The sequence below is a fragment of the Electrophorus electricus genome, chromosome 24, assembly GCF_041902795.1.
Source record: "Electrophorus electricus isolate QZ-2024a chromosome 24, ASM4190279v1, whole genome shotgun sequence".
Classification (NCBI taxonomy): domain Eukaryota; kingdom Metazoa; phylum Chordata; class Actinopteri; order Gymnotiformes; family Gymnotidae; genus Electrophorus; species Electrophorus electricus.
This window is the reverse complement of record NC_137520.1, coordinates 9,942,712-9,966,288: the sequence shown is the minus strand read 5'-3', so window position 1 is coordinate 9,966,288 and position 23,577 is coordinate 9,942,712. Positions and strand designations below refer to the sequence as shown.

General features: G+C 39.9%; 3 protein-coding genes across 5 annotated transcripts in view; all 3 read left to right on the top strand.

Moving 5' to 3' along the window:
* Window positions 1–5,574: 5,574 nt before the first annotated feature.
* si:rp71-17i16.5 (phosphatidylinositol 4,5-bisphosphate 3-kinase catalytic subunit gamma isoform) lies at window positions 5,575–13,231 on the top strand. 2 transcript variants are annotated; one of them, XR_014119803.1, is made up of 11 exons: window positions 5,575–5,689; window positions 6,926–8,892; window positions 9,389–9,454; window positions 9,612–9,837; window positions 9,926–10,020; window positions 10,146–10,292; window positions 10,708–10,798; window positions 10,888–11,018; window positions 11,252–11,363; window positions 11,647–11,757; window positions 12,291–12,428. XR_014119803.1 is itself a non-coding variant. In XM_026998205.3 (11 exons), exons 2-11 carry the CDS (start codon window positions 6,931–6,933, stop codon window positions 12,546–12,548), a joined length of 3,246 nt encoding a protein of 1,081 aa, XP_026854006.2. In that variant the 5' UTR covers window positions 5,575–5,689; window positions 6,926–6,930; the 3' UTR covers window positions 12,549–13,231. The 2 variants fall into 2 exon arrangements, 1 of the variants encoding a protein (XP_026854006.2); XM_026998205.3 differs by having other exon boundaries at window positions 11,600–11,757; window positions 12,291–13,231.
* Window positions 13,232–16,410: 3,179 nt separating this feature from the next.
* On the top strand, window positions 16,411–19,469 carry LOC118240718 (uncharacterized). 2 transcript variants are annotated; one of them, XM_035522548.1, is made up of 5 exons: window positions 16,411–16,643; window positions 16,929–17,072; window positions 17,284–17,381; window positions 18,733–18,818; window positions 18,962–19,469. In XM_035522548.1, the coding sequence occupies exons 2-5, from the start codon at window positions 16,978–16,980 to the stop codon at window positions 19,175–19,177; spliced, it is 495 nt and encodes a 164-aa protein (XP_035378441.1). In that variant the 5' UTR covers window positions 16,411–16,643; window positions 16,929–16,977; the 3' UTR covers window positions 19,178–19,469. The 2 variants fall into 2 exon arrangements, with proteins under 2 accessions (XP_035378441.1, XP_035378440.1); XM_035522547.1 differs by having other exon boundaries at window positions 18,959–19,469.
* A 1,826-nt stretch (window positions 19,470–21,295) lies between these two features.
* Window positions 21,296–23,577, top strand: part of lamb2l (laminin, beta 2-like) — a 29,228-nt gene continuing 26,946 nt past the window's right edge. Inside the window, exon 1 of the mRNA XM_026998232.3 lies at window positions 21,296–21,426. The gene's annotated coding sequence lies outside the window, so the exon portion shown is untranslated. The remainder of the gene's footprint in view (window positions 21,427–23,577) is intronic.

Genomic DNA, 23,577 nt, shown 5'->3' with positions numbered 1-23,577 from the left:
TTAAACTGGTTGCTGCTTACTGCTAGTGAGTTTTTTGGGTTTTTTTAAATTGGAAGATTTTGAATGATCATGACTGTATGCTTGTTCTTGTAGATGTAAAACGTAATTTACCTGGCTTCTAACTCACGCCTCCTTAGGAGGCTGAAGATTCTTTATAAGGGGAAGTTACACTGCCTGGCCAAAAAAAGTGTCACACTAATATTTCATCGGATGGCCTTTAGCTTTGATTACGGCACGCATTCACTGTGGCATTGTTTCCACAAGTCAGATTTATTTCTGTCCAGAGTTGCATTAATCCCCCCCCCCCCCCGATCTTGTATTGATGATGGGAGATTTGGACCACCGCGCAAAGTCTTCTCCAGCACATCCCAAAGATTTTTAGTGGGGTTCAGGTCTGGACTCTGTGGTGGCCAATCCATGTGTGAAAATGAGGTCTCATGCTCCCTGAACCACTCTTTCACAATTTGAGCCTGATGAATCCTAGCATTGTCATCTTGGAATATGCCCGTGCCATCAGGGAAGAAAAAAATCCATTGATGGAATAACCTGGTCGATCACTATATTCAGGTAGTCAGCTGACCTCATTCTTTGGGCACATAATGTTGCTGAACCTAGACCTGACCAACTGCAGCAACCCCAGATCATAGCGCTGCCCCCACAGGCTTCTATGGTAGGCACTAGGCATGATGGGTGCATCACTTAAGCCGCCTCTCTTCTTATCTTGATGCGTCCATCACTCTGGAGCAGGGTAAATCTGGACTCATGAGATCACATGACTACCTTCCATTGCTCCAGAGTCCAATCTTTATGCCAACTTAAGGCCGGTTTTTGCCAGTTAGCCTCACTGACAAGTGGTTTTCTTAAGGCTACACAGCTGTTTAGTCCTATTGTTCTATTGTTTTTCTAAGATTTAACTTCACCATATGTTTAAGTGATTGCCCTTCACAACTGCTCAAGATTTTTTCTTCAATTGTTTTCTTCAAAATTCTTCAATTTTTTCACAATTGTTCAAGATATCCAATTACCTATTTGCTTAGTTAAATCCAGGTAGTGACCTTTTTTTTTTTTGGCCAGGCAGTGTATTTGCTTTGAAGAGGCTTGTGGGCTATATGAGAGTATTGCTTTGTATCACAGAGACTTTATGTTCAAAAGTCATTTTACAATACAAGACCTACATGGTCAGTATTTAAACAAAGCTAGGAGCTTTAAACACCAATTTTAGTCTTTATAAGAAAAGATGTAACCTGACAAATATCCAATGCCAGACATTAAACTGATGAGAGTGGAGTGAATTGAAGTCTACTTAAATAAGTGGTCTTGGCCGGCAATATCAACCCATCACTGAAATTATTCTTTTTAAAAAGGTGTTTGTCAATAATTACATATCTGTTCATAACCAACCTGAAACATACATCTCAGGCTAAGTTAAAGTTACAATTATTTGGGTTCATTTATCCAATAGACAGGGTTTGTTATTACAAAATGTGCCTTGTTTCTAAAGATATTAGTCAAAATTCTGGTCATGGTTAAAGCAAGCAAACCTGAGTGTTCAATTCTACAGTGCTTACTGCTCACTTGTCCTGCAAACACTGTAGGTGTTCATGCAATACTGCTGCAGTATTTAATAAATCTAGACTTGGTTTCAGGGTACACAATGTTTCCAAAAGTGTCTCTGGCAGGAAGTGCTGGCAAACAAATGCACTTAGAAGCAATAGTGCAATCTTCACCCCACTGCAGTATGGCTTAAACATTAGGTGCAGAGATCACGAAAGCTAAAATGTATTTCTTCTACAAGCTTAGTGTGAAGGCAAAACAGGGAGTAATGCCCACCTAAGGTCATCAAAGATCTTACTGCTTAAACTGCTGTTCTGGCTTGGGAGGAGCTCTACAAGTGAAACCTGACAGTGAACAACACAGAGTAGGAAACAGGTTGATGCAGGTCCTTTAATCAAAATAGGGACGTACCGTCTTCCACCACACATTTGAGCTATGCTTTCACTTACCAGATTTGTGATTAAGTGTTTAAATGTGGACATACAAGATGTACTGATTAAGGTAACAGCAAGAGACTCACTAAGCGACAGGGTGGACCAGAACAGCACACAAAGCTGTTGATGTAGCACGAGTAAAGGGTTGTATGGGAAGTCAGTATGGCTAGTTCAGAACCAACAAAAGTGATCAATGTACAACATTACCAACATCATGACCCTTGGCATACACCTTATGAACCTTCAGTTCTAGCTTTGATTCATACAAGACAGTGTTGGAAATAAGCCTTCTCCTGGACAGTTTTATTATATAAGACTTAAAACATCACTTTCTTTAACAAAGAAAGCACAGCTAAAGCGAATAAGACTTCTACATGTTCTTCATGTGTCACGACTGGAGAAAGGATCTCGGGGAACTGTGAGTGGCCGCGTGCTCTGAGCCAGCACCAGAGGTTTGTATTTCCTCACAGGATTAGCGATGAACCGTGAAGCCTGGGGGGTGGGGGGTGGGGGGTGGGGGTCGTGTTTTTTTCTTCATGTGATGAGCAGTCAGTGCTTTTCAAAGAAAAAGCAATTGCCAAAAACAAACTGTACAAGTCAAGTCTGAAATGAGGGTGGAGATACCAACCAATTCCAGATGACTTTTCTCCATCTCCCTCAGTTCCTCCATCCTTTTTGCATGGGCAGCTCTTTGCACAGAGTCACGTGCATCAAAGGAGAAGGGGGCAGGCAGAGTCCAATTTCTAAAGTTTTGCCTGGACCTTCTAGCCAGAAGAAGCAAAAAGCAACATGCTACATTTAGACTGCAGAGGACACATACCCATTACCTCCACAATAACTGTTTTCCTCCAAGCCATTTTTGCTCCAGTCAGAAATAACACTTCAGAAAGGCAGAGCATCCAGACAATGTTCTCCAAAACCACTTTGAAGCAAAATTGCTAAAAAAGAAAGGAACATTTGCTCTCTGTGTGCCCTTGCCTCATGGTTTATACAAATCTATTTAGACTTCTGGATCTGGAGTGTAAACTTGCATATGATGATCAGGCACTTGACATGTTGGGCCTATAATTTAAATGCAATAATGTCAAGGTCTTAAGATCTGACTTGAATATAATTTTATATAGACAGCACACAGTTGTCAATTGTCTTAAACAAGGGGGTGGAGAGGCCTCTTTAGAGAATGCCAGCATTCAAGATGCAGTTTAACCTTGTGAACGAACAATTTAAGTTGTGAACACACTGATCATTAATCAGGATAAGAATTTTTAAACATTGAGATTTTGATTTCTCAGAACAGCCACACAGCCTTAAATGTTTCACAAAGTTATTATTTTAATGCTCCATCACTACCCAGCTTTTCTGCAGTGATTTCCAGAAACACAAGATGTTTAAGTTTAAGCAAGGCAATTCCCAGTCATTTTATGCCAAACATTCTGTGAAATTAAGGTCCAACCCGCCAGATTGTTAAAGTTCCTTCTTCACCAGGTAGTTCTTACCCAACACTGAGGCACCTTTATGAACCACCAAACCTGGCAAAATCACAATGGGGTGGTGCACCTCTGAAGTACGGTAACCACAGGGGGTGGCAAAACTACATCATAATGGTGGCCACTTTTAAAAATTTAATTCACCAACCTCAGCTTTGACGCACCACCTTACAGCTGCTGTAAATCAATTTCACAGTTCTCATTAACTTTAGCCAGGCCTTCACTTCCATCCATTCTCCAGCGAGATGCATGCTTAAGGCCTAGTCCATGCTTCTATATCCTACATGCAAAATAACAGCAAGAGAGGAACGGAGGCTGCCTCTTTGTAGAGATGTGTTACCTATGGGTAATACAGCCAGATCATGTGGAAATGTTTTAGTTGCTGACATCAGAAGACTGGATTATCGCTCTTCTTTTTAGCAACAATTTTAGTCATAGCCATCAGGATAGCCAGTGTTCTCAAAATAAGTTGATTAACAATTTGATACAGTACCCTCTTGACAGGTAATTTTGAAACATCGAGGCCTACTTCAAGAAGGAGTGATTTGTAGATTTGTGAATGCAATGAATGCTCCGATTCTGAGCAACAATTGGCCTACCTGGCCTTAATAGGCCCTCAAACTGGTGGTCAACTACAGAGACTTGGACATCTTGCAGCATTTCTTAGAACCTCACTATCATTTGCTCTGCCCCATTCTCTACTCCTTTGTAGGCAAGAATGACAAACCTCAGGAACATGCCATAAGTTGAACATTATGACACTTGACTTCACTCTATTGTCATGCATTGTGCATTCAGCCAAATATAGCTTTTGTTTAAAGCACTTACTGCTTTTCTATGCAACTGACTACATTCACTGATTACAAATTAAGATAAGCAGGCTCAAAGTGGGTGGTAATTTTTGTGGTAGTTGAGCTCACCGAGACAAGAAACACCGACTAAGGTTAAAGAATGTATGTGGTTTTGTGTGGTTATAGGTTTCATGGTCGATTTCAGGGGACCACATGCATTAATGAAAAGGTAATATTTAAACCAATCAGTGGACTTAGAAATTACCTGGACTTTAGAAATGAACGGCAAGCAATAATTTCCTTAACGGAGAAATATAGGCAACTGTAGAGACTGTCAATTTAAAACAAGGAAAGATGCTGTCCAACCTGACTTGCTCTGGGGAAAAGCTTGCGTGTGTACTTGCAGGTGAGATTGACTGCGTTGTTGGTAAGGATGAACATTCCCCACCTAAAACGGTAAATAACTAAATAAATAATTCACCACTGTATCCATTTAAACCAAGATGTAACTGGCATAGTAAACAGACAGGGCTGAACGATATACCATTTTTCAAAGGCCGAACGGTAGCTACATTGTGATACGGCTTGGAGCACCACTGAAACTTCGGCCTACACAATTCTTCCGATTTTTCTTGTTCTATTTAAAAGGGGAAGACATCGCATGTAAAAGTGACATTTAAGAGATCAAACCAAATGACTGAAGGTTTACATACTACAGAATGTAGTCTTTGTCAAGGAACCAACCTGAGGAGCCTTTCACACGGATTTCGGCATTAACACTCTCGGCGACTTCAGACATGGTTTACTCATATAAACCACTACACTTAACAGTCTGCTATTTCCTTTAGACATACTCAAACTTTAATGAAACGTCAAATATATAACAGACCGGAGAACGCACGCCTATCGTGTGCGAGGTAGCCTATTACCGCCCAACGAATCAATTTCTGATCAGAATTAAAATACTGATGTGTAAGATCTAAACCTAACACTTTAACTGATTACGTCGACAGGTGGAGGAGGCGGAGACGTTGTACTTCATGGATAATGAACAGGCGAATAAAATCATATCTTATATAGGCTCATTGGCGTAGCGCAAAATTCTGTGGTGGGGGGGGGGCCTTTTTAAAAAGTATGATTATTTTTTAAATTTACGACCGCCTCCTGCTCACCCGCAGTGAGTGCCCTGCGTGCTCCTCCCCTATGCTACTGTATCGGCTATTGCATTAAACATCCACGTGATTAAAAAATTAGGCTATGGCTTGTATGAAACACAATAGGGAAACCAGTATGGGGAAGAGGTTTACCATAGATTTTGTCTTGAATGGAATGGGGAAGTAAAGTGTGCAAGCATTACTAACCTGTTGGACTCTTATTACAAGGAAGGTCATGTATGCACGTTAAAACAAGAACAAAGCAACAGGTAAGAATGATCTGTCTTTAATATTAAGTGAATCTTCATGCAACATAATCTTCTGTTTAGCTGTCAATGTGAGGCCACCGTTGTTTTCTTTCAAGGATGCATGCACAAATATACATCTGCTACATTTTGAAGCAGATACAGAGAGTGAATACGATAAATATATGTAGTCCAGTTTATCCAAAGCAACATAATTTACCAGGAACATAACTAAGTACCTAGAAACACTGTAATGTTATGTACAGGTGATTGGAGTAAGATCAACATGTAAGAACCAGCTCCTGTTTCATTAAAGTTTAAATGAATTTTGTGATGTACGTGACTGCTATATTTATGACAATTTAATTCAACTAAACATGTCTTAGAACTGAATATACCCAAGAACAGCAGAAATTCTATTCTCATTTTTCTGTGTTTCACTACTTCTTGGATCAAATACTAATGATGTATTTTCCATCAGTTAACGTATGTACAAATCACACCGTGAACACTACGTCACACATCTTTTTAAACATCACACATCTTGGTTCAAATACTAAGTGATGTATTTTCCAGCAGTTAATGTATGTACAAGCCACACTGTGAGGTTTTTGCCTAGCTCTGTTGTTACTTTAATTCATGGTTTCAAATGATATTGTCAGAATTTCACTGTGGGGCTTTATAGTGCCTTTCATATAAGGAAGCTATTTGACCACATATTCTAAACCGAGAAGGACAAGGCTCAAATTAAATCGAAGACCAGTACATGCTTTAGAGAGATGTGGCATAACTGGTTTTGTTGTCTATTAAAATCTTTCCCTTAACAAAGAGGGTGTTCTAAAAACAAATGAGGAAGACACTGAAAAGATCTTCAAAAGAAATGGTGTTACCAGATATAGCTCTCTACAACCAAACTTTTGTTATACAGACAAAGCCTTATGCTTTTTCCTGTTTGACTAATGAAAATACACACCCTATTTGTTACAGGAAATATTTTAATAGATTTGCCAACTCTGCCAATATATGTACCTCTATTAAATACTTGTTTTCACAATAACTGAAATAAATCTTTGCAGTGTTTTTGTCTTTATAAAGAAAATTAGAACTGTTAAATATATCATTTTCATTTTAAAGCTAGATAAAGTCAATCCTGTGGAGAAACAGTTTGCACACAATAACTTGAATGTAGGGGACAGCAAGAATTTTATGCTTACCATGACAAAGTGAAGATTTGTTCTAATGTTCAAATTTCTGTTTTAGGTGGTATGGAGATGAAATGGGAGCAATATCAGCGAAACCCCTCTATAAATAAACAGCCTCCTGAATATCTGTACTCCTCAGACCACAGTCTGGTGTTTATGTGCAAGTTACCCATCAGGGATAGGGGTCAGGTTGCAGGGGGTCATGAAGTTCTGGTTGTCAAACTCCCAGCGCAGTGCACCGTTCACCAACTCCGACTACAGCTATTCATGCTCGCACAAGACACTAACAAGCTCCCAGACCCTTTTGGGCTCCTTGATCCTGAGAAATACAGTCTCTTGTACACAAAAGATGATGACCAGTATGAAATCTATGATGACTTTCAGGTACTGCAAACACTGGATGCACCTTGGTTTCAGGATGCTGAAGGACATCAAGCAGTCTGGATCACAGCTTTGCCAAAGCAGGGCAACTCGGAGGACATGGCAGATTACCAGCACTTTCTGAATGAACTAATAGGTTATGATTTAGACTGTGCAGCAGTTAACCGTTTAAGTGAACTATGTTTTGCCCGCAGAATGTTTGCCACACCGCGTAAGGAAGAACTGAAAAAACGAGATCCTGTGGTGTATGCCACAGAGCCCTGGACAACTTCTGTGCCAATCCCAAAAGACCAACAAGATCAATTAAAACATAAGCTAACAATAATTATATACTATGAAAACATGAGCTTTCCTATTAAGACTAACTTGCGTAATACACCTAATGATCTCCTTAAGTACATTTGGAAATCAGCATCGCCTACTACAGTAGGCAAGTCTTTCATTGAGTGGTCAGATGAGCAAGTTTTTAAAGTCTGTGGCAGAGAGGAGTATGTATGTGGAGATTTTCAACTCTCTGACTTCCTCTGGGTCCGACACTGCCTAAAGAACATGATGGAACTTCACCTCTCATTGGTTTCCATGGCCTCACTTTCCGATGATGCAGTGAGACAGGAATACTGGCCCTTGGTTGACAGTCTGACAGGTCTCTCTAGCTCCCATGAAGAAATCTCAATTGATGGTAAGGAAATGGAAGAGATGGTCATGATTTCACTTTGGGATTGTGAGAGGAACTTTAGGGTAAAGCTTATAGGGTTTGATATACCTGAGCTGCCAAGTAATATGCCTCAAGTTGTCCATGTAGAGGCCATGATTATTTATGGTAGCAGGGTGCTATCATCAGTTTGTTCATTGTCAAAAGGCTTGGAAAAAGAAGTTCTGTGGAACACATGGCTTGAGTTTGATATCCCTCTCAAGAATATCCCTCGTGGAGCCAAATTAGGCTTCACAATAAATTCTAGTAGCATGGATACTACTCCCATTAAAGAAACCAAGTCCCCTTCTCTTGGATGCAAAGTTCCAGACTTCCAGAAAGGAAAAGGAAGGGTGTTATATTTTGTAAACCTCCAGCTGATTGATCACAGAGCTCTCCTCAGCCAGGGATCCTACACACTGCATATGTGGTCTTTTCCAGAGCAGGAAGAAGAAGCCTTCACTTATGAAGCAGACAAACTCTCTACTGCAACCAATCCTGATGTAGTCAAATCCATGGCAATCACATTTATGCTGGATCAGTATAGTTTCCCTGTAGTCCTACCCCACAGCAGGATGTCCACTGGTGCCATGACTCCTCCCAGTGCAGTGTCTCTTTCATCAGATCCCAGGTCATCTCAAACTGAAATGTCCTATCAGTCCTCCCCTACATCATCCTCAGAACACTCCCTGAAGAGTTTCCGGGAGAAGAGTGTTCTTTATGCTTCAAACCTTCCTCAGTTTCTCTGTAAGGTAGACTGGCTGAAGCCTAGTGCTGTTCAAGATATCCATTGGCTGCTGGATCACTGTGTGCCTCAGGACTTGGAACTGGCTGTAGCTCTGGAACTGCTGAGTGTGAACTACACAGATGAGAAAGTCAGGAAATTGGCTGTTCAAAGGCTGGAGATGATCTCTAATGAGGAGTTACTGAGGTACCTACTGCAGCTGGTCCAGGTAAGTTGGCACCAGAAGTAGTCTGTTGTTTGCTGTGTGCCCTTCTGATGAGTTGTTCAAAGTTCCTAAGATCTTTGAAGGTTCATCTCTGTACTCTCAACCAGATCCAGTTATTTTTTATCTCATTTTCTCACAACTAGTCATTAGGCTAGTTCCAACCCACAAGCTAGCTAGTGCTTTCCTGTCAGAAAGAAATAAAGTGAAGAAAACAGTTTAGGTTGAAAATGTTAGTAGACAAATTTTGTTTGCCGATAATTTATTGGAAACTTGATAGGAATATTGCTGAGATGCATTTAAATACACCATAGCTTTTTGGTTGATATTTATCTGCAATCCTGAGACTCTAGCTGTATTTGGAGAAGGTACCTCAAAAGTAATATTTCAGTATGACCTTTTACCTAAATAACCTGGTAATACCTACTGTATTTGTATTAGTTATATATGTATTTATTTAATACTTCAAGTTGAGAATGATATGGACTTATCTTTTCCAAAGACGTTGAAGGTAGAGCCATATCATGACAGCTGCCTGGCACGCTTCCTGATCCAAAGAGCACTCAGGGTAAGTCAGTTGAAGTATTATTTTTGTATGTTACAAAACTCTTTGCTCTCTGCAGTATACGACAACATGCCCTTTTCATGTCTGGTGAAATTCCCTGTAGATCCTAACCTGAGGCTCATAGTGTGATATTTTTTCATTTCCAAAATCTGTGCAACAGAGCAAGCATGTAGGACACTTCTTCTTCTGGTTCTTGCGGAGTGAAGTGGGTGGTTGCCCATTTTTTCAACAGCGTATGGCAGTTATATTGGAAGCTTACCTCCTGGGCTGTGGTGAGGCCATGCTGACAAGCTTCCAGAGACAAGTTCAAGTTATCAAGGTTCTGCATGATGTGGCCATTAGGGTGAAAATACTGTATCCAGAAAAAAGTGCTCTTTCACCATTGGGTAATAAGAAAAAAAATCTTTCAGTTCTTTCTTGGATGATGGCAGTGCATTCAACACTAAACTAATGAAATATTTGTTTGTTTGACAGCTGCCCAGAAACTACAAGACATATTGCAGGAATATAGTTTTCCTCCTGACTTCCAGGTGCCTTTTGATCCCCGGATCAAAGCAGGATCAATCCTTGTGAGTTTTCCATTATTTTAGAGTTTCCAAACTTGCAGTAGTAATGTCCTATGATGGATTTCCTGAGCTTCTTCAAATTTTGAAGTTAGCTGTTCCTAACCATGTGCAAACCACATGCTACACAGCTGAAAGAATGTAAAGTGATGGCCTCCAAGAAAAAGCCTCTCTGGCTCGAGTTCTCTTGTATGGACTCTGAGGCACCAGCTGGTCCACCAGTAGGAATCATCTTCAAACACGGTGATGACCTGAGACAGGACATGCTCATTATCCAGGTTTTTAATCTTTAAAATATTCTACAGAAATTTTTTTATCTTGAATTTGATCTGTACATAGACCATATGTTAGCTAAGTACTGGTTTGGTTATGTTAGCCCATATTATTATTATTATTATTATTATTATTACAGTTACATCTGTGCTTTTATCACACATGCTTTACTTGTGTCATTTTAATAAGTCTCAGTCTGAAATTAGTCATTTTAATAAGTCTCAGTCTGAAACCTGGCTTGTACAACTTAATCTGACACCCTTCAATAAGAATGGCTCTGTCAAAAGAGTCAAAAGCTTGAGTCATACTCTGAAACTTTGCGAAAAAGTTTTTTTTATTTTTTTAAATTTTTTTACTTTATCCAAGTTTTATAAATCTGAAGTGTAATTGTGGTGTACGTTTTTATATACTTTATCATAGACACTGATGGTGATGGACTCAATTTGGAAAGAAAATTCTATGGATCTCAACCTGGTGCCATACGGTTGCATCTCCACAGGATTTCAAATAGGTTTTTGAACATGGTCTTATTGCTCTTGGTCAGTTACAGGGGTTACATTTGGAGAGTGCAGTTAAGTTCTATATTGATCTCTGATGCAGGTGTGATTGAGATTGTGAGAGATGCTGTTACCATTGCTGCTATTCAGAGGAGTCATGCAGGGACAGCAGGAGCTTTCAATAATAACGCCTTATTTGATTGGCTCAAGGGAAGGTGTTCCATACAGGAAAAGGTACAAAGATAGTTCCTTTTATACAAATGCACAAGCATTCATTGTGTCTGTGTGTGTGTGTGTGTGTGTGTGTGTGTGTTGTACACCATATGTTGCATCTTTCCCCAACTTCTGTCATTAATGACAGCTTTATTTTTGAACTGAGAAAAAGGTTCTGTGCTAGTATCTCCAATCCAGAAGAAGCTTCACATTTTTCTATCTCTTTCTCTTGGTCTACATCCTTGATGGCGCAGCTGTATCAAGCACTGGAGAAATTTGTCAGTTCATGTGCTGGTTACTGTGTGGCCACGTACGTTTTGGGCATAGGTGACCGGCATAATGACAACATCATGATTACAAATCAAGGTAAAGTAAATAGCAAATTAAGATGAGGTCAGTCAGTCCAACATTGTGTATCTCTTAGTCTGACAAAAAGCTTTCATTAAATGCACTCTCACAAGCTCAAGCTGTGAAAGAAATGCCTGCAGTCAGAAATAGCAAATAAATAGCCTCTAGAACATTTTCCACACTGTAATCTGCACTGCTAAACATATAGCAGCTATGTTGGTTTTTATTATTATGATTTGTGCTGTCACTCAAAGGGAATCTCTTCCACATTGATTTTGGTCACATTCTGGGCAACACCAAGAGCTTCTTGGGTGTGAACAGAGAGAGGGTGCCCTTTGTCCTCACTCCTGACTTCCTGTATGTCATGGGCAAAGTGAAGGGCCAAACAAGCTTGTCCTTCCAGAGGTTTAAGGTAAGTACAGGATCATTGTATTTTACTGAGTCCTAAGCCTTTTTGTGATGTTGAATATAGGGTTTCAAGTGCTGCACCTGCATATAAAGCTTGATGCTAATATTGAGCTTACTTACTACAACTGTTAAACGTGGTTCCTGCAAAACAAAAGTATTGAATGTCTTATATTATTTGGAAGCAGTGGCACATTCATACATCAAGAGATGTGTTGCCCATATATGAACTTTTTTTTTTTCAAGGATACATCAAGGCAAACAGGTGCCTTAAACCATTTATGACTCATGCTTAGCATTGTTTCAACGAGTCTTGGGTGTTGTTTAGCTCTTTAGACATTCGTCCCAGACATGCGGTTGTGTTTGGGGATTTGTCTAGTTATAAAGGACTTAAATCCTTTGTGCTGGATTACGTCTGGGCCTTACAACACATCTTAGCTCCAGTGTACCACAACACAAGTGCTGAGCATGCCTGCTAAACAGGCCCGTGAGATGGGCGGGGCCAAGCAGTCACTGCTCTATACCTTTCCTATCCTGCAGGACATTTGCATCCAGGCCTACATGTCCCTGCGCTCTCAGTCGCGCCTGCTGGTGACGCTTTTCTCCCTCATGCTGCTGACGGGCATACCTGAGCTCAGCACAGCAGGTGACATGCGGTATCTGCGCAATGCACTGCAGCAGGAGCACAGCCAGGAGGAGGCGCACCAGCACTTCCTGCAGCAGATTGCCATGTGTGAGGATAAGGGCTGGACCGTGCAGGCCAATTGGTGGATCCACTTGGTGGCTGGCATCAAGTAAAGACGAGGGGGGAAAAAACAGCTGTCTGTGAACCTTTTTTTTTTTGCAGTTGGAATTTTAGATTGGTGGAGGGCATGTTAGTGTACTGTGTTGCTTAGCTGATGTACCTTGAAGATAGTGTTTTGTTCAGCTTGGCAAAATGTGTAATGATAGTCTATTGTACCGCATCATTCAATGTGAATCTCATCTATCATTTAGTAAATGGGCATATGAAAGTACCTCTACAAATATGTGGGAGAAAACCAGTGCATGAGACAGTGATTATGTACAAGGTGAGACAGTTATAAATGTAAACTCTCAGGGTTCTCCTTATAGGCCACCCTGCACCAGAGTTGCAATAAGACTTTCTTGACTGAAGGGGGCAATGTGGTTCACTCACACAAGGCATGGCACATCCACCCCATCAGTGGCGCAAGGCGATATTGATGCCCTAACACACAATTGTTAATAGTGCATACTCATTTGAACATGCCCTCGATGGATTCATATTGTTTTTCTTCAAAGATGGTAGCATATCCACACAACCTCCGTGACACTATGTTGAATTAATCAAGATATGTCAAAGGCAATAATTAAAAGCATGTCTCTGAGTTGATCCGAATTTGTGTGGGGAAAAAAAATGCAATTGGTTTTTGGTAAAATAATGATAATGGGCTGTGATTGCTGTTAGCACTGAGGCAGGAGCGAGGGAGAGGGGGGGATTTTTGGGGGTGCAGGGGTGTTGTCAGTAGTAGGTGGGGAACGCGGGGAGGAGGGTCTGTCTGAGAGGCTGCAGTCTGGCGAGATTCAGCTCTGCCTGAGCAAGCCTTTCACCCACTCCATCTGAAACCACCTTTCTTTCCCTCCCTGCTCCCATCTGTTCTCTTATTCAGCTTTTCTTTTACAGTCTATCCATTTTGTCTAGATCTTCTCCTTCCTTTGTCCATTTCATCTAGAGGTTCTAAGCTTTGTTCATATTTCCTCATCTCTGTGTGTCTGTCTTGCTCTTTTTCTGACACACATCTACACACAAATGCATGCTGACTCAGTGCCACTGATGAGATCACATGGTTTGTTGCCTTTTTTGGAGCTGTGCAGTACTCAGAGAGGAAAGCAAAGACTAATATCAGACTCTGTCAAGAGGTAAGTCCACATATCTTTGTTTGTTTGTTTTTTTGAGCAGTGCCAGCATGCCAGTCTTGCCAGGCACCATGTACCACACCAGCCACTGGCAGATGGCAGGGAAATGGGTGGAAAGGCCATAAGCATAAAGGATGTATTTGTCAGTAAAATATAAGGCTGGCACCAGGACCAGTGTTGGTCACAAGCATCATCAGTAGATCAAGCTTAGGTAAGGTTTGCAACTGATGATGTGCAGCTCTTATAACTGCTTAGTCATGTAGCATGTGGGTCAAGCAGATGTTTTGTCCTAGCTAATTGAGCTAAAATCCTCCACAGAAAAAGTGTCAGGTCTTTCATTAAGTGTATACAAACTTGTTTGATGTGTGGAGTGAATAGTCAGGTCAAAATCAACAGTCAGGCAAATCTGTGTTCAAGTTCTCTGAAGTAGGACTGGTGAGACAGTAAAACTATTTCTTCCTTCTCTCTAAATCGACTCAGTGTTTATCACATTCAGTGACATCTGTGTAGAGCATAATCTCACACCCCTCTTTTGCTTTGAGAGAGAGAATATTATAGCCTCACGTTCTGAGAGGCTGACACGCCCACTCAGCAAATCTGCCATTATACGTTTCTCATCCACAAGCATGGCAATGCACCACTCAAGTTATGTTAAGGATGTGTGTGTATGTTCGAAGGAGTATGCCACATGAAGCCATTCATGAACTGTATCCTGAGTGCATTAACAGACACAGGAAAACAGCCTGGTGTTTCTGGTGAGAGTGATGACCTAATTCATGCTGATAGCACTCCTGGCCCTGGATCTGTGTGAACAGTGTGTGTGGCACAAAACAAGTCAATTTATTATTTTAATATGAAATTTTTGTTATATACAAGAAACCTAAACTCAGCTAACATGGCTGACCATTGCTTACTCAGCATGGATAGTGATGTATGGTTGCAAAGACAGGTATCTCACCTGCAGAATGGACCAAATACACTTCATCCATATTTTATATTACAAACATTTGTGGAATGACTTTGATCACCTATGCTGACCATGCAGATGACTATTTTGTAATGACAAAAATGCAGAACTGTTTACATATTCACCATAGTTGTCTTTCACAGTTACGATTGGAACATTGGTCCCTACTACAGATAGCTGCAGGCTCTATAAATAATTCCACAGGTTATTTTTAACTGTGTGCATAGATTTTATATTGTTTGCTTTCACTCAATATATATTAAAAAATTATATGTCTATATGCTTATATGTTGATAGAGAATATTTGTCTATCCCCTTATTGTAAGTGAGCATGTAACTGCATGTGTGTTTGTATACATGTGTCCATTGCACAACCTCCACTCACACAGGGCTACTGGTCGCGTTGCTTTTGAGAGGGCCTTTTCTTTTCAGCACTGATGTCCCATGGCTAAGCAGCCATGACACATTTCAGCGTCCCTCGGCCCCCTGGGAAGGCTACTCCTCTCACTCTCAGAGAGACCCACCAAGCTCCAAAAAAAAACAAAAACTCCAAATGTAGACCTCCTGTGTGGAAAAATGCCTTGACATAATTCCTCTCGGCCCATTATCTGTCATATGCAACACAGACTTTACAAGCTCCGCCTTTTCCTAGCATGACTGATTTCCTGTGGTGTTCAGAGTGGACTGTGGCGTTCTAGCACCATTTGAAACCGGTCATGCTGAACGGCTATCCACCCCATGCAGACGTGGAGCACTCCACAAGGCAACCTCAACAGAAGACATAGAAACTATAGAAACTAATCAGTAAAGTAAACATTAAATTGCTTAATTTAAGCTATATTAATGTTCTAATTAACCCTAATCAATACATATTATGTGTAATATAAGAAATGTAAATTTTTTTGTTGCGATAGAAATTTAATAAAAGAGGTCTAACTGAATTTAACATGGTCACGGTCTCTTCTTGAACTCAATATTTCACCCAGCATCTTAGACATAATGCGAAAAAACGTAACACACCATCTCACTCCTCTCACCCCTTCAATGTCATTCAGTTCACTCAGACAATTTCCCAAAATATACCTGTATTACAAAATCATTAAAATGCATAAATTATAAAAAGAATCCCATGTAAATGCAATGTAGGATCCTTCAGCAGTATCCACCCAGCAGCTGGATATCCACTGAATCCAAGATTCAAGTTCCATTTACGTCAGTCTCCAGGTCCTTCTAATGGGTCCGTCTAATTCACAATTCTTATGGGTTGCAGTGCAATAGGGTCCAGGACAGGGAATCCACATTCCTGAGGAGAACACAAAAAAGAAATTCAGCCACCCTTAAAATACATGCTTCCTAGTGTGAGGCAAGATTTCAATGTAATGATGTCATATGGCTGTACTAAACTAGCCTGGCCAACCATAGTTCTTCCTATTAACATATTCATAGACCCCATATTCATAAATGTGGATTCATATATCCACAACCACAGTCACTAACAGACTGAGGGTAGACCAATCTAACCCCCAATACATGTGAACTCTCCCCTCAGAGGCACAGACTCGTTTCCCCATGCTTCAGAAAAAAGCTCGAGATAGTGGAATCACAACTGCCTAAGAATCGGCATCACTTTTTAAAAAACGTTTTAACATTTTTATTTTATTTTTGGCCCTGACACAAAGTCAGGTTTAGGATTAACAAGGAAAGAATGAGCCCACAATTGCAGAGTCAATCATTAAACACACATGTACGCACAACATTTCTGGGAGAACAGACTACCAAACAGTCCCTGGATACAGCTGGAGTCGAGAGGGAACCCCCACCGTCCCCCACCCCAGAGATGAATCAGGTGCTCTTGATCGCCTGGGTAACTGTGTCTCCATGGGAGTCACAATCATCTCATCACCTTGCCAGTGCCGAGTCAGGTTGATCTGAAGTCAGTCAGGACGATGCCAGAGAGTGTAGAGTGTCAAGTCTCAAAGACAGAGGTGAATACAGAGCTGAAGTTACAGGTAAGAGTATATCATTTCCTGAGATGTTGGGTTGAAATGATTCAATCATTCAAATGAGACATTTATAAAGATATATTTCTATGCTTCTCTGCACTCATATGCTGGTGTTTCATTTTGACAGACACAGAGAGGGTACATTTTGTATGAAGACATGGGAAGCTTTTTTTAAAAAAAACACTAACAATCTAAATAGTCAAACCACATTCTGATAATTGCATTGGAGTATGTAAGAGTCATAGCGGAAAGTGTTAATTTGCTGAATGCTACAATCATTGTCCACTGCAGTGGTACTTTTCCATGCCTGCGAGGAACTGTTGCACACTAAACAGTACGCATGACTGAACAGAACACAGAAAAACACCGTGTCGAGGCAGGAAGGACATCTGTCTTGGGTGACTCACATACTAACTACCAGCAGTACCTGCACAGGTATACTACCCCATTGTGTGTGTGTGTGTGTGTGTGTGTGTGTGTGTGTGTGTGTGTGTGTGTGTGTGTGTGTGTGTGTGTGTGTGTGTGTGTGTGTGTGTGTGAAAGAAGGTGCCAGCTTTGCCTGACATGAGTGATGAACCAGTGGGTGGTGATGGATAACTGGACAGGTGAGAGGACACGTTTGATCAACTGGGTCTCTTTCTTTCAGCTTGTTTGGGGAATCTGCTGCTGAGTATTTTATCAGCCCCTCCTCACCACCCAAGACCCCTCCCATCTGGTACACGGAAATGAAGAACAACATGAGAGGTAGTGCTCTTACCACAGACCAATCATCATCTGCTGATTATAATACTGATCTATTAGTGTTCCTACAAGGGTTTTTAAGAGTTCTTTAAGTATCTCTCAAAGTGTAAAGGACTTGTAAAGTGTAAATCTTGTTCAAAACTGCTAAATAAATAAAGGCTATTATTTATTTATTTTTATGTTGCATATATTTTAATCATTTGCATGGACGTATAATCAGCAGTATCTATATCACGGGACGCCCCCCCCCCCCCAAGTCACGTGGTACGGCCTGCGGGGGGCGGGGTTACTCTTGTTTGTGGCCACACCCCCGTGAGGGCACGCACCTGTACAGGGTTTAGCGTCAGTGTTCGCTGGGCTATTTAAAGCCCTGTCGGTGCTCCCCTCACTGTTGGTCATTGTTTGCTAGCGCCTGCGCTTAATGTCAATGTCCACGTTCATGTAGCTCTTGTTAATGTTTGTTTAGCTGTTCTGTCTGTGTATATTGTCTTCGGTTACGTGTGAGTTGTCCGTGTTAACCGTAGAGGTCATGCTATCCGTTACTGTTATATGTGAGTGTCACAGTTAATGTGTACGTTGCGTGTTAATAAATGTATTTGACAGTCACGGGAGTCTGTGCGTCCTGCTCCACGCCCTTCGGCACTCGGCCATTCGTTACAATATAGCATTAGAAGAAGCTGCATCTTCAAAATATCATACTGCTAAACTGCCTGTAGGGGAAAAAAGAAACACATTTTAATGTTTTAAATATATTTATATGCGTGGTCTATACACAGTTGTATGTAGACCTTAGTTAGGCAGTAGTTTATGTATAACACACTTGTGGTGAACTACTTTATCATTTAACTAATCAAAGTACTGAGGACTGTGGCCTGGGGTGACTAAGGGTCATGTTTTTCTTATAGTCTTAAACAGTAACACAACACTGTCCTTTTTCCTTCTTGGTTAAAGCGTCCAGTTATGCAAGAGGTTTTTGTTTATGGAGTTCACTCTCTAATGTCAGATAGTGTGTTCTTATTTGTGGTGTTCACTCTCTATATGTGTATAACTAAAGTCTTGCTGCTTGCAACTGTTGTATTGGACTTGTATCTGAATTGTTCTGAATTGGAAACAAGTTAATATTAAAAATTTCCACTTTAGAATCTTGTGTTGTAGATAAAGGGGAATCAGTTGATTGAATAAACAATCCTGTATTATCCCTTTGATGAGACTGGTGGAGTAGGAGTGTTCATTCTTCACCTATGACCTCATTTGGTGATGCTAACTAAAAGCTGACCAACACTCTAGACATGGACATATTGGCCTAAAAGCACATCCTCTAATCACACGTGCTTCACGTTTCTTCTGTTGACAGATCACGTGAGTGCAGAGGCATTCTGGGATGCACTCAGAGAGCGCTCTACTCGGATACTCAGGGAAATGGAGACAAGGCCCTCTGAGGTGCATTTCCACAATAATTAAATGAAATAAAAAAACAGGACCCAGTCTGATTTGCCAAAAGTTGTTTGCAAATGAAAACTATAAAAAAAAAAAACATATTATACTGATATCTCGTGGGGAAAATGCTGTACTGTTTTTAGCAGGCTGACAGAATTACAGCTGACTGGAGGAAGCTGATGAGACAGGATCACCTGCAGCACTTATCAGTTGTGAGGTTTATGTTCCACTCTGCCCTGCGAAATCAGGCCTTCTCTGCTCTCCTCCTAAATCAGAGGCCTCCATCTTTTCTCTTTGACCTGGATATGACTGAGGGATCCAGTCGATACACAGCAGTGAGGAACAAACAACTAACAGAATAACAGCAGCAGTGTTGGCATACCGCTGCAATCTATTCAACTAACATGTTAATGACATGCTGGAAGCTAAGTCCAGGGAAAATTGTAAATTGAGAATAGCAAAGAAAGTAACATACTAAAACGGCATGAATCTTGATACAGTGTTCCATTTTCATCTTTTAACGTAGTAATTTTTAGAAAATGCACCATCCAGGATCATTTTTGAGTTCTGTACCTTGCCTTGGAACCTGTTTGTCACTGAGTGGCCAAAAACGTTACATCCATAAACCCAAGTGGTGAACCCGTTAAAAATGAATGAGCATTTTCATCTTACAAATTATTGCACATGTATGCCACAAGGGGGCAGTGGGTCATTGGTGAGCTGTATAACACTGCAGTATTCCCTTCATCTTTTCAGATGTTTTGACACAATTGTGATCTATTTACGCAAACCACAATGGGCACTATCGTTATCACTGTCACAGATGTTATTAATTACACACAAAATCACTCTTTACATGCCAGCTTGAATTTATTATACCCCCAAGAGAGCTCTACCATTATGCAAAATTTGATTTAGAGGTGAAAAAGAGTTGTTTGCAAAGTGTCTCTCATCCTGAACTTTATGTATACATGAACTTTATGTATACATGTATACATATGTATACATAAATTTTTCTCAAATTTACACCCCAGTTTTTATATCTATATGTCTATATTTTATATCTGGAAATACAAATTAAACTTGTAGTGATGACAAAATAGGACTGGTATTAAATAAGATTTAATGAATAAGGTTTAATGTTTAAATGGTTTAAATGGAGAATTAATTAGGTTTCAATAACATTTAAAAGTTTATACCTCAATGTTATTTTATAAAAAGGAAAATATTAAAATGCCTAAATTTCTTGTCATGGATTATAGTGTTCTGGTATTAAAGTTGTTTTTTTTTCTACCTTCTTAAACAATATTCCTCACACAAGTAAATGTTTCACAATATATTTTTTTGAGAAATTGATAAAAACTAATGTTAAATATGTGTTGATTTCCAAAGCATTCCTTTTGCAGCACCTCTGCATGGCTTCATTATTTACTTCTGTAAGATCACTGATGTATGCATCATATTATTGGTTCCTTATGACAATATATGGGAAAAAATTTGGCAAGACTTTTGCAAATGTTAATTCAGGATAATCTGTAACAAGAATTGACTTTAGGCAGTTAGAAAAGTCTGTAAGAGTCCAAAACCCCTCACAAGGAAAATGAAGCTATTTCACCAACTACAGTATTTAGTTTGTTCATTATTCCTCAAGATCCGGCACTCTTTCAGATTCTGTGCGTGCTTCTCCATGACTGTGCAGAAAGCATAAGGAATGTTTAAGGATGCTTTTAGTTTTGACAGATAGTTTGTACATGTTTTATGGGCAATTTAGAAAAGGTTTGCACTGTATTTCTTTTTTCAGTGAAAGCAGTGATGTGTTTTGGACACTAAACTAATGCTTAATAAGCTCTGTTCAAGTTCAAGATACGAAGGACATTTGTGATTAAGCTGTTTCCAGTGGCAACTAATGAGAGTGCCCATTAATAAAACATTCTTTCTGTCGATTAAACACAGTTCGAATTAATTTAAACTCTTATCAAACCTAATCTGCATCATTTAATTTGTAAACACCACAACAGTAAACTCTGGCAGTAAATACACAGTAGCTCTGTGAAACACTATGCATTCCAATACACTTACATTTGCATTAAACTGAAATTTGACTAGGCTACTTATTATTGAGAATAAACTGTAATTAGATGTTTTTATATTTATTTATTTTCAGTTACAGCTCTTCATGTTTATGATTTGCCAATATGCTGAATGCAGACGTTTGGTTAATTTACATGAATAGTTAGCATCTTGAAAGTTTTACACCAGTGTTGCTTTGATACAGCTGATTATCTGCTTCTGAAACCGAATCATGTGCTCCTGCTTCCGGAACGGATTTTTTAGGAATTCGCACAATATTTTATACTCGGAAAACACTTTAGAGTTTCAATCATTATTGATATTATTAGTGTTCATTGTATTATACTTTTAAGTAAATATAAAATAAGTGTTTCAGTATTTTACAGAGTGGGGTATATGTGTGGTTTACAGTAAGGTCGTGCCAAGAGCGCTGCTCGGCTCCTCCCGCCTTTCCACTATCGGCAGCATGTACGACGCTGTTCCCAAACAGGTGAAGGCGCCGCTCAAGGTGTGGTGTCGGTGTGCAGTATCAAGTGAACAGGTGAGTACACAGTTCTTGCTTTACCTTTGCGAAATCTTATTTAACGCGAGCCGTTATTAACATAGCTGAAGCTTGTCAGCACGGCTGACTGAAACCTCACAATATGTTTAAAACGCAACAGATCGTAACACGTTCTTAGATCTTACTGGAACTTTGAGGTGAAAGGGAAAACAAGTAAAATTGTATACACGTTATTTTTGATCACTCCGTGCTGATATTTTGCCAGGCTATGAGTTGTTTTATTCTTGGTTTATTGATTTTCCTTCAAATACGATGCCACAGTATCTTTTCCTCCTATCATATTCCACAAAATATGGATTTTTTGAAGAGTACAATTTCTGACTGAGACTACAGATGGATGGATGGATAGACATGTAGACAGACATCCTTCATTCATTCTAGCCATTACTAGTGATGTTCTGTGCACATACACAGTAGCTCTAATGATTTGCAGGTGTACAGATTACTCCGATGAACATCACACTTTCTCCCCTCAGCTGATTAATGTAACACCTACGTGAGGTGTTTCATATCTTCTAAAAGTGTAAAAGAAGTAAGGTTTCTGCATCCCATCTTATGCAGTCTAACTGAAATGCTCATTTGTTCCGATGTAAACAAATAACAGCCCTTTACAGCAGCAAAGCACCTTCCTGCTGCAAGTAAATATTTCTGTTCTGAAAAATTGGAGTATTCATTTCCTTGAGGCTCACACTCCTGCACAAGTCCTACCTCAAAAGTTACTTTCTGCAGTTCTGTCATAAGATGCCTGAAGCTGCTTTTCTGCTTACTGTTACTCATTCAGTTTTTTGTCTGATCTGAATCTCTGGGTATTTTTTTTAAATACATGGCACATTTTGTGTACAGCACATTTTGTTCTCGTACTACGCTATAGGCGTAGTTTGATTTCTCGGACGTGATGACTGCCCATTAAGCTGGACTTGAGACAGCGGTTTCTGGTGCTTTTCCAAGCAATGACTTCATCACTGCCTCCCTTTAGCCTGGTTACCTACACCTTCACTTCCACATGCCTTCGCTGTTTTTCCACATAACAATAGGTGGAAGCATATATCCGCATCACATTTTTAGTGAGTAATTAGTGAATGGCGGTTAGAGGTTAGAAAGATAAAAAATAATGAATTCACCCTTTTTTGCCCCTTCTGAGTCCCTTCACAGCTGAAATAGAAAACCATTAGGTGATCTTTTTCAGCATTGTCTTAATCAGCAAGTATGAAGGTTAAGGATTTTGGCAAATCTCACAACAGACGAGCAGGTTAAAGGTTTACAGCTTCACACACATTTTTATTTACCATTAATCATCATCTGTTTTTAAAGTTCTGCATTTAAAGCACATATCTGTTATTTTTGTATCACAATATAAAATATCTGCAAAGGATTTCTGAATTGCAGAGAAATTACTCCTTCGCACACATTCCAGAAATGCATGTTCTTTGAAAAAGGCTTGATTGCATGTACGTCCTCCTACCAGGAAATAATTACACCCATTTAAGAAGAAAGCTGTCAAAATATCCTGTCTGTCCATCTCCTGTGTATGTTCTCCTGGATGTTGTTTTCCTCTAGAGATTCTTTTGTCATATGATTTTTCCCCAAGCCTTGGAGGGGCTGTTTTGGTTAAGGCATTTCTGAGACTTCTCTGAGTCAGACCAATGCAAAGAATTTTAGATATTAGGCTTAATGTCTTATTAGGGTTTGGTAAGTATGGTACATGAGTGTCAGATCTTTTGAGTGGAACGTAGAGAATTAAAGAGTTCTGGAATATCACTCATCACTGTTCTGAAAATTCCATGTAATGACCGCCCCAAGAATGTCTGTCCATGTGTCCTCTTTTAATAGCTATTACAATGGACAACCTTTAAACATTTGTCATTTAAATTAGGTACAAAGGTGAGCATCAAGTAAAATTTTTGAGGAAAGCTTGGCATGGATATGATTCATCAAGCATATCTCCTTTCAAAGACCTCAGACCAATGGAATTGTCACATTGGATGAGAGAGTCTGAACTCAGGCTTGAAGTACTCTGTCATCTAACTAAGTGACGCTTTGGCTTTTTCTCCCATTTCTGAATAAGTCCTGGCTGCTAAAATTCACAGAGATTATCATAAAATGGTGAAATGTGTCACTTATTAATAGAAT

Bases quoted from the DNA above. Each gene is read 5' to 3' on its own strand.
- si:rp71-17i16.5 (XM_026998205.3), top strand. From the start codon at position 6,931: ATGGAGATGAAATGGGAGCAATATCAGCGAAACCCCTCTATAAATAAA. The intron at 10,293-10,707 runs GTTTTTAATCTT...ACTTTATCATAG, and splicing joins AGGACATGCTCATTATCCAG to ACACTGATGGTGATGGACTC. The intron at 10,799-10,887 runs GTTTTTGAACAT...TCTCTGATGCAG, and splicing joins CTCCACAGGATTTCAAATAG to GTGTGATTGAGATTGTGAGA.
- LOC118240718 (XM_035522547.1), top strand. From the start codon at position 16,978: ATGACTGAACAGAACACAGAAAAACACCGTGTCGAGGCAGGAAGGACA. The intron at 17,073-17,283 runs GTATACTACCCC...TCTTTCTTTCAG, and splicing joins TACCAGCAGTACCTGCACAG to CTTGTTTGGGGAATCTGCTG. The intron at 17,382-18,732 runs GTAGTGCTCTTA...TTCTGTTGACAG, and splicing joins AATGAAGAACAACATGAGAG to ATCACGTGAGTGCAGAGGCA.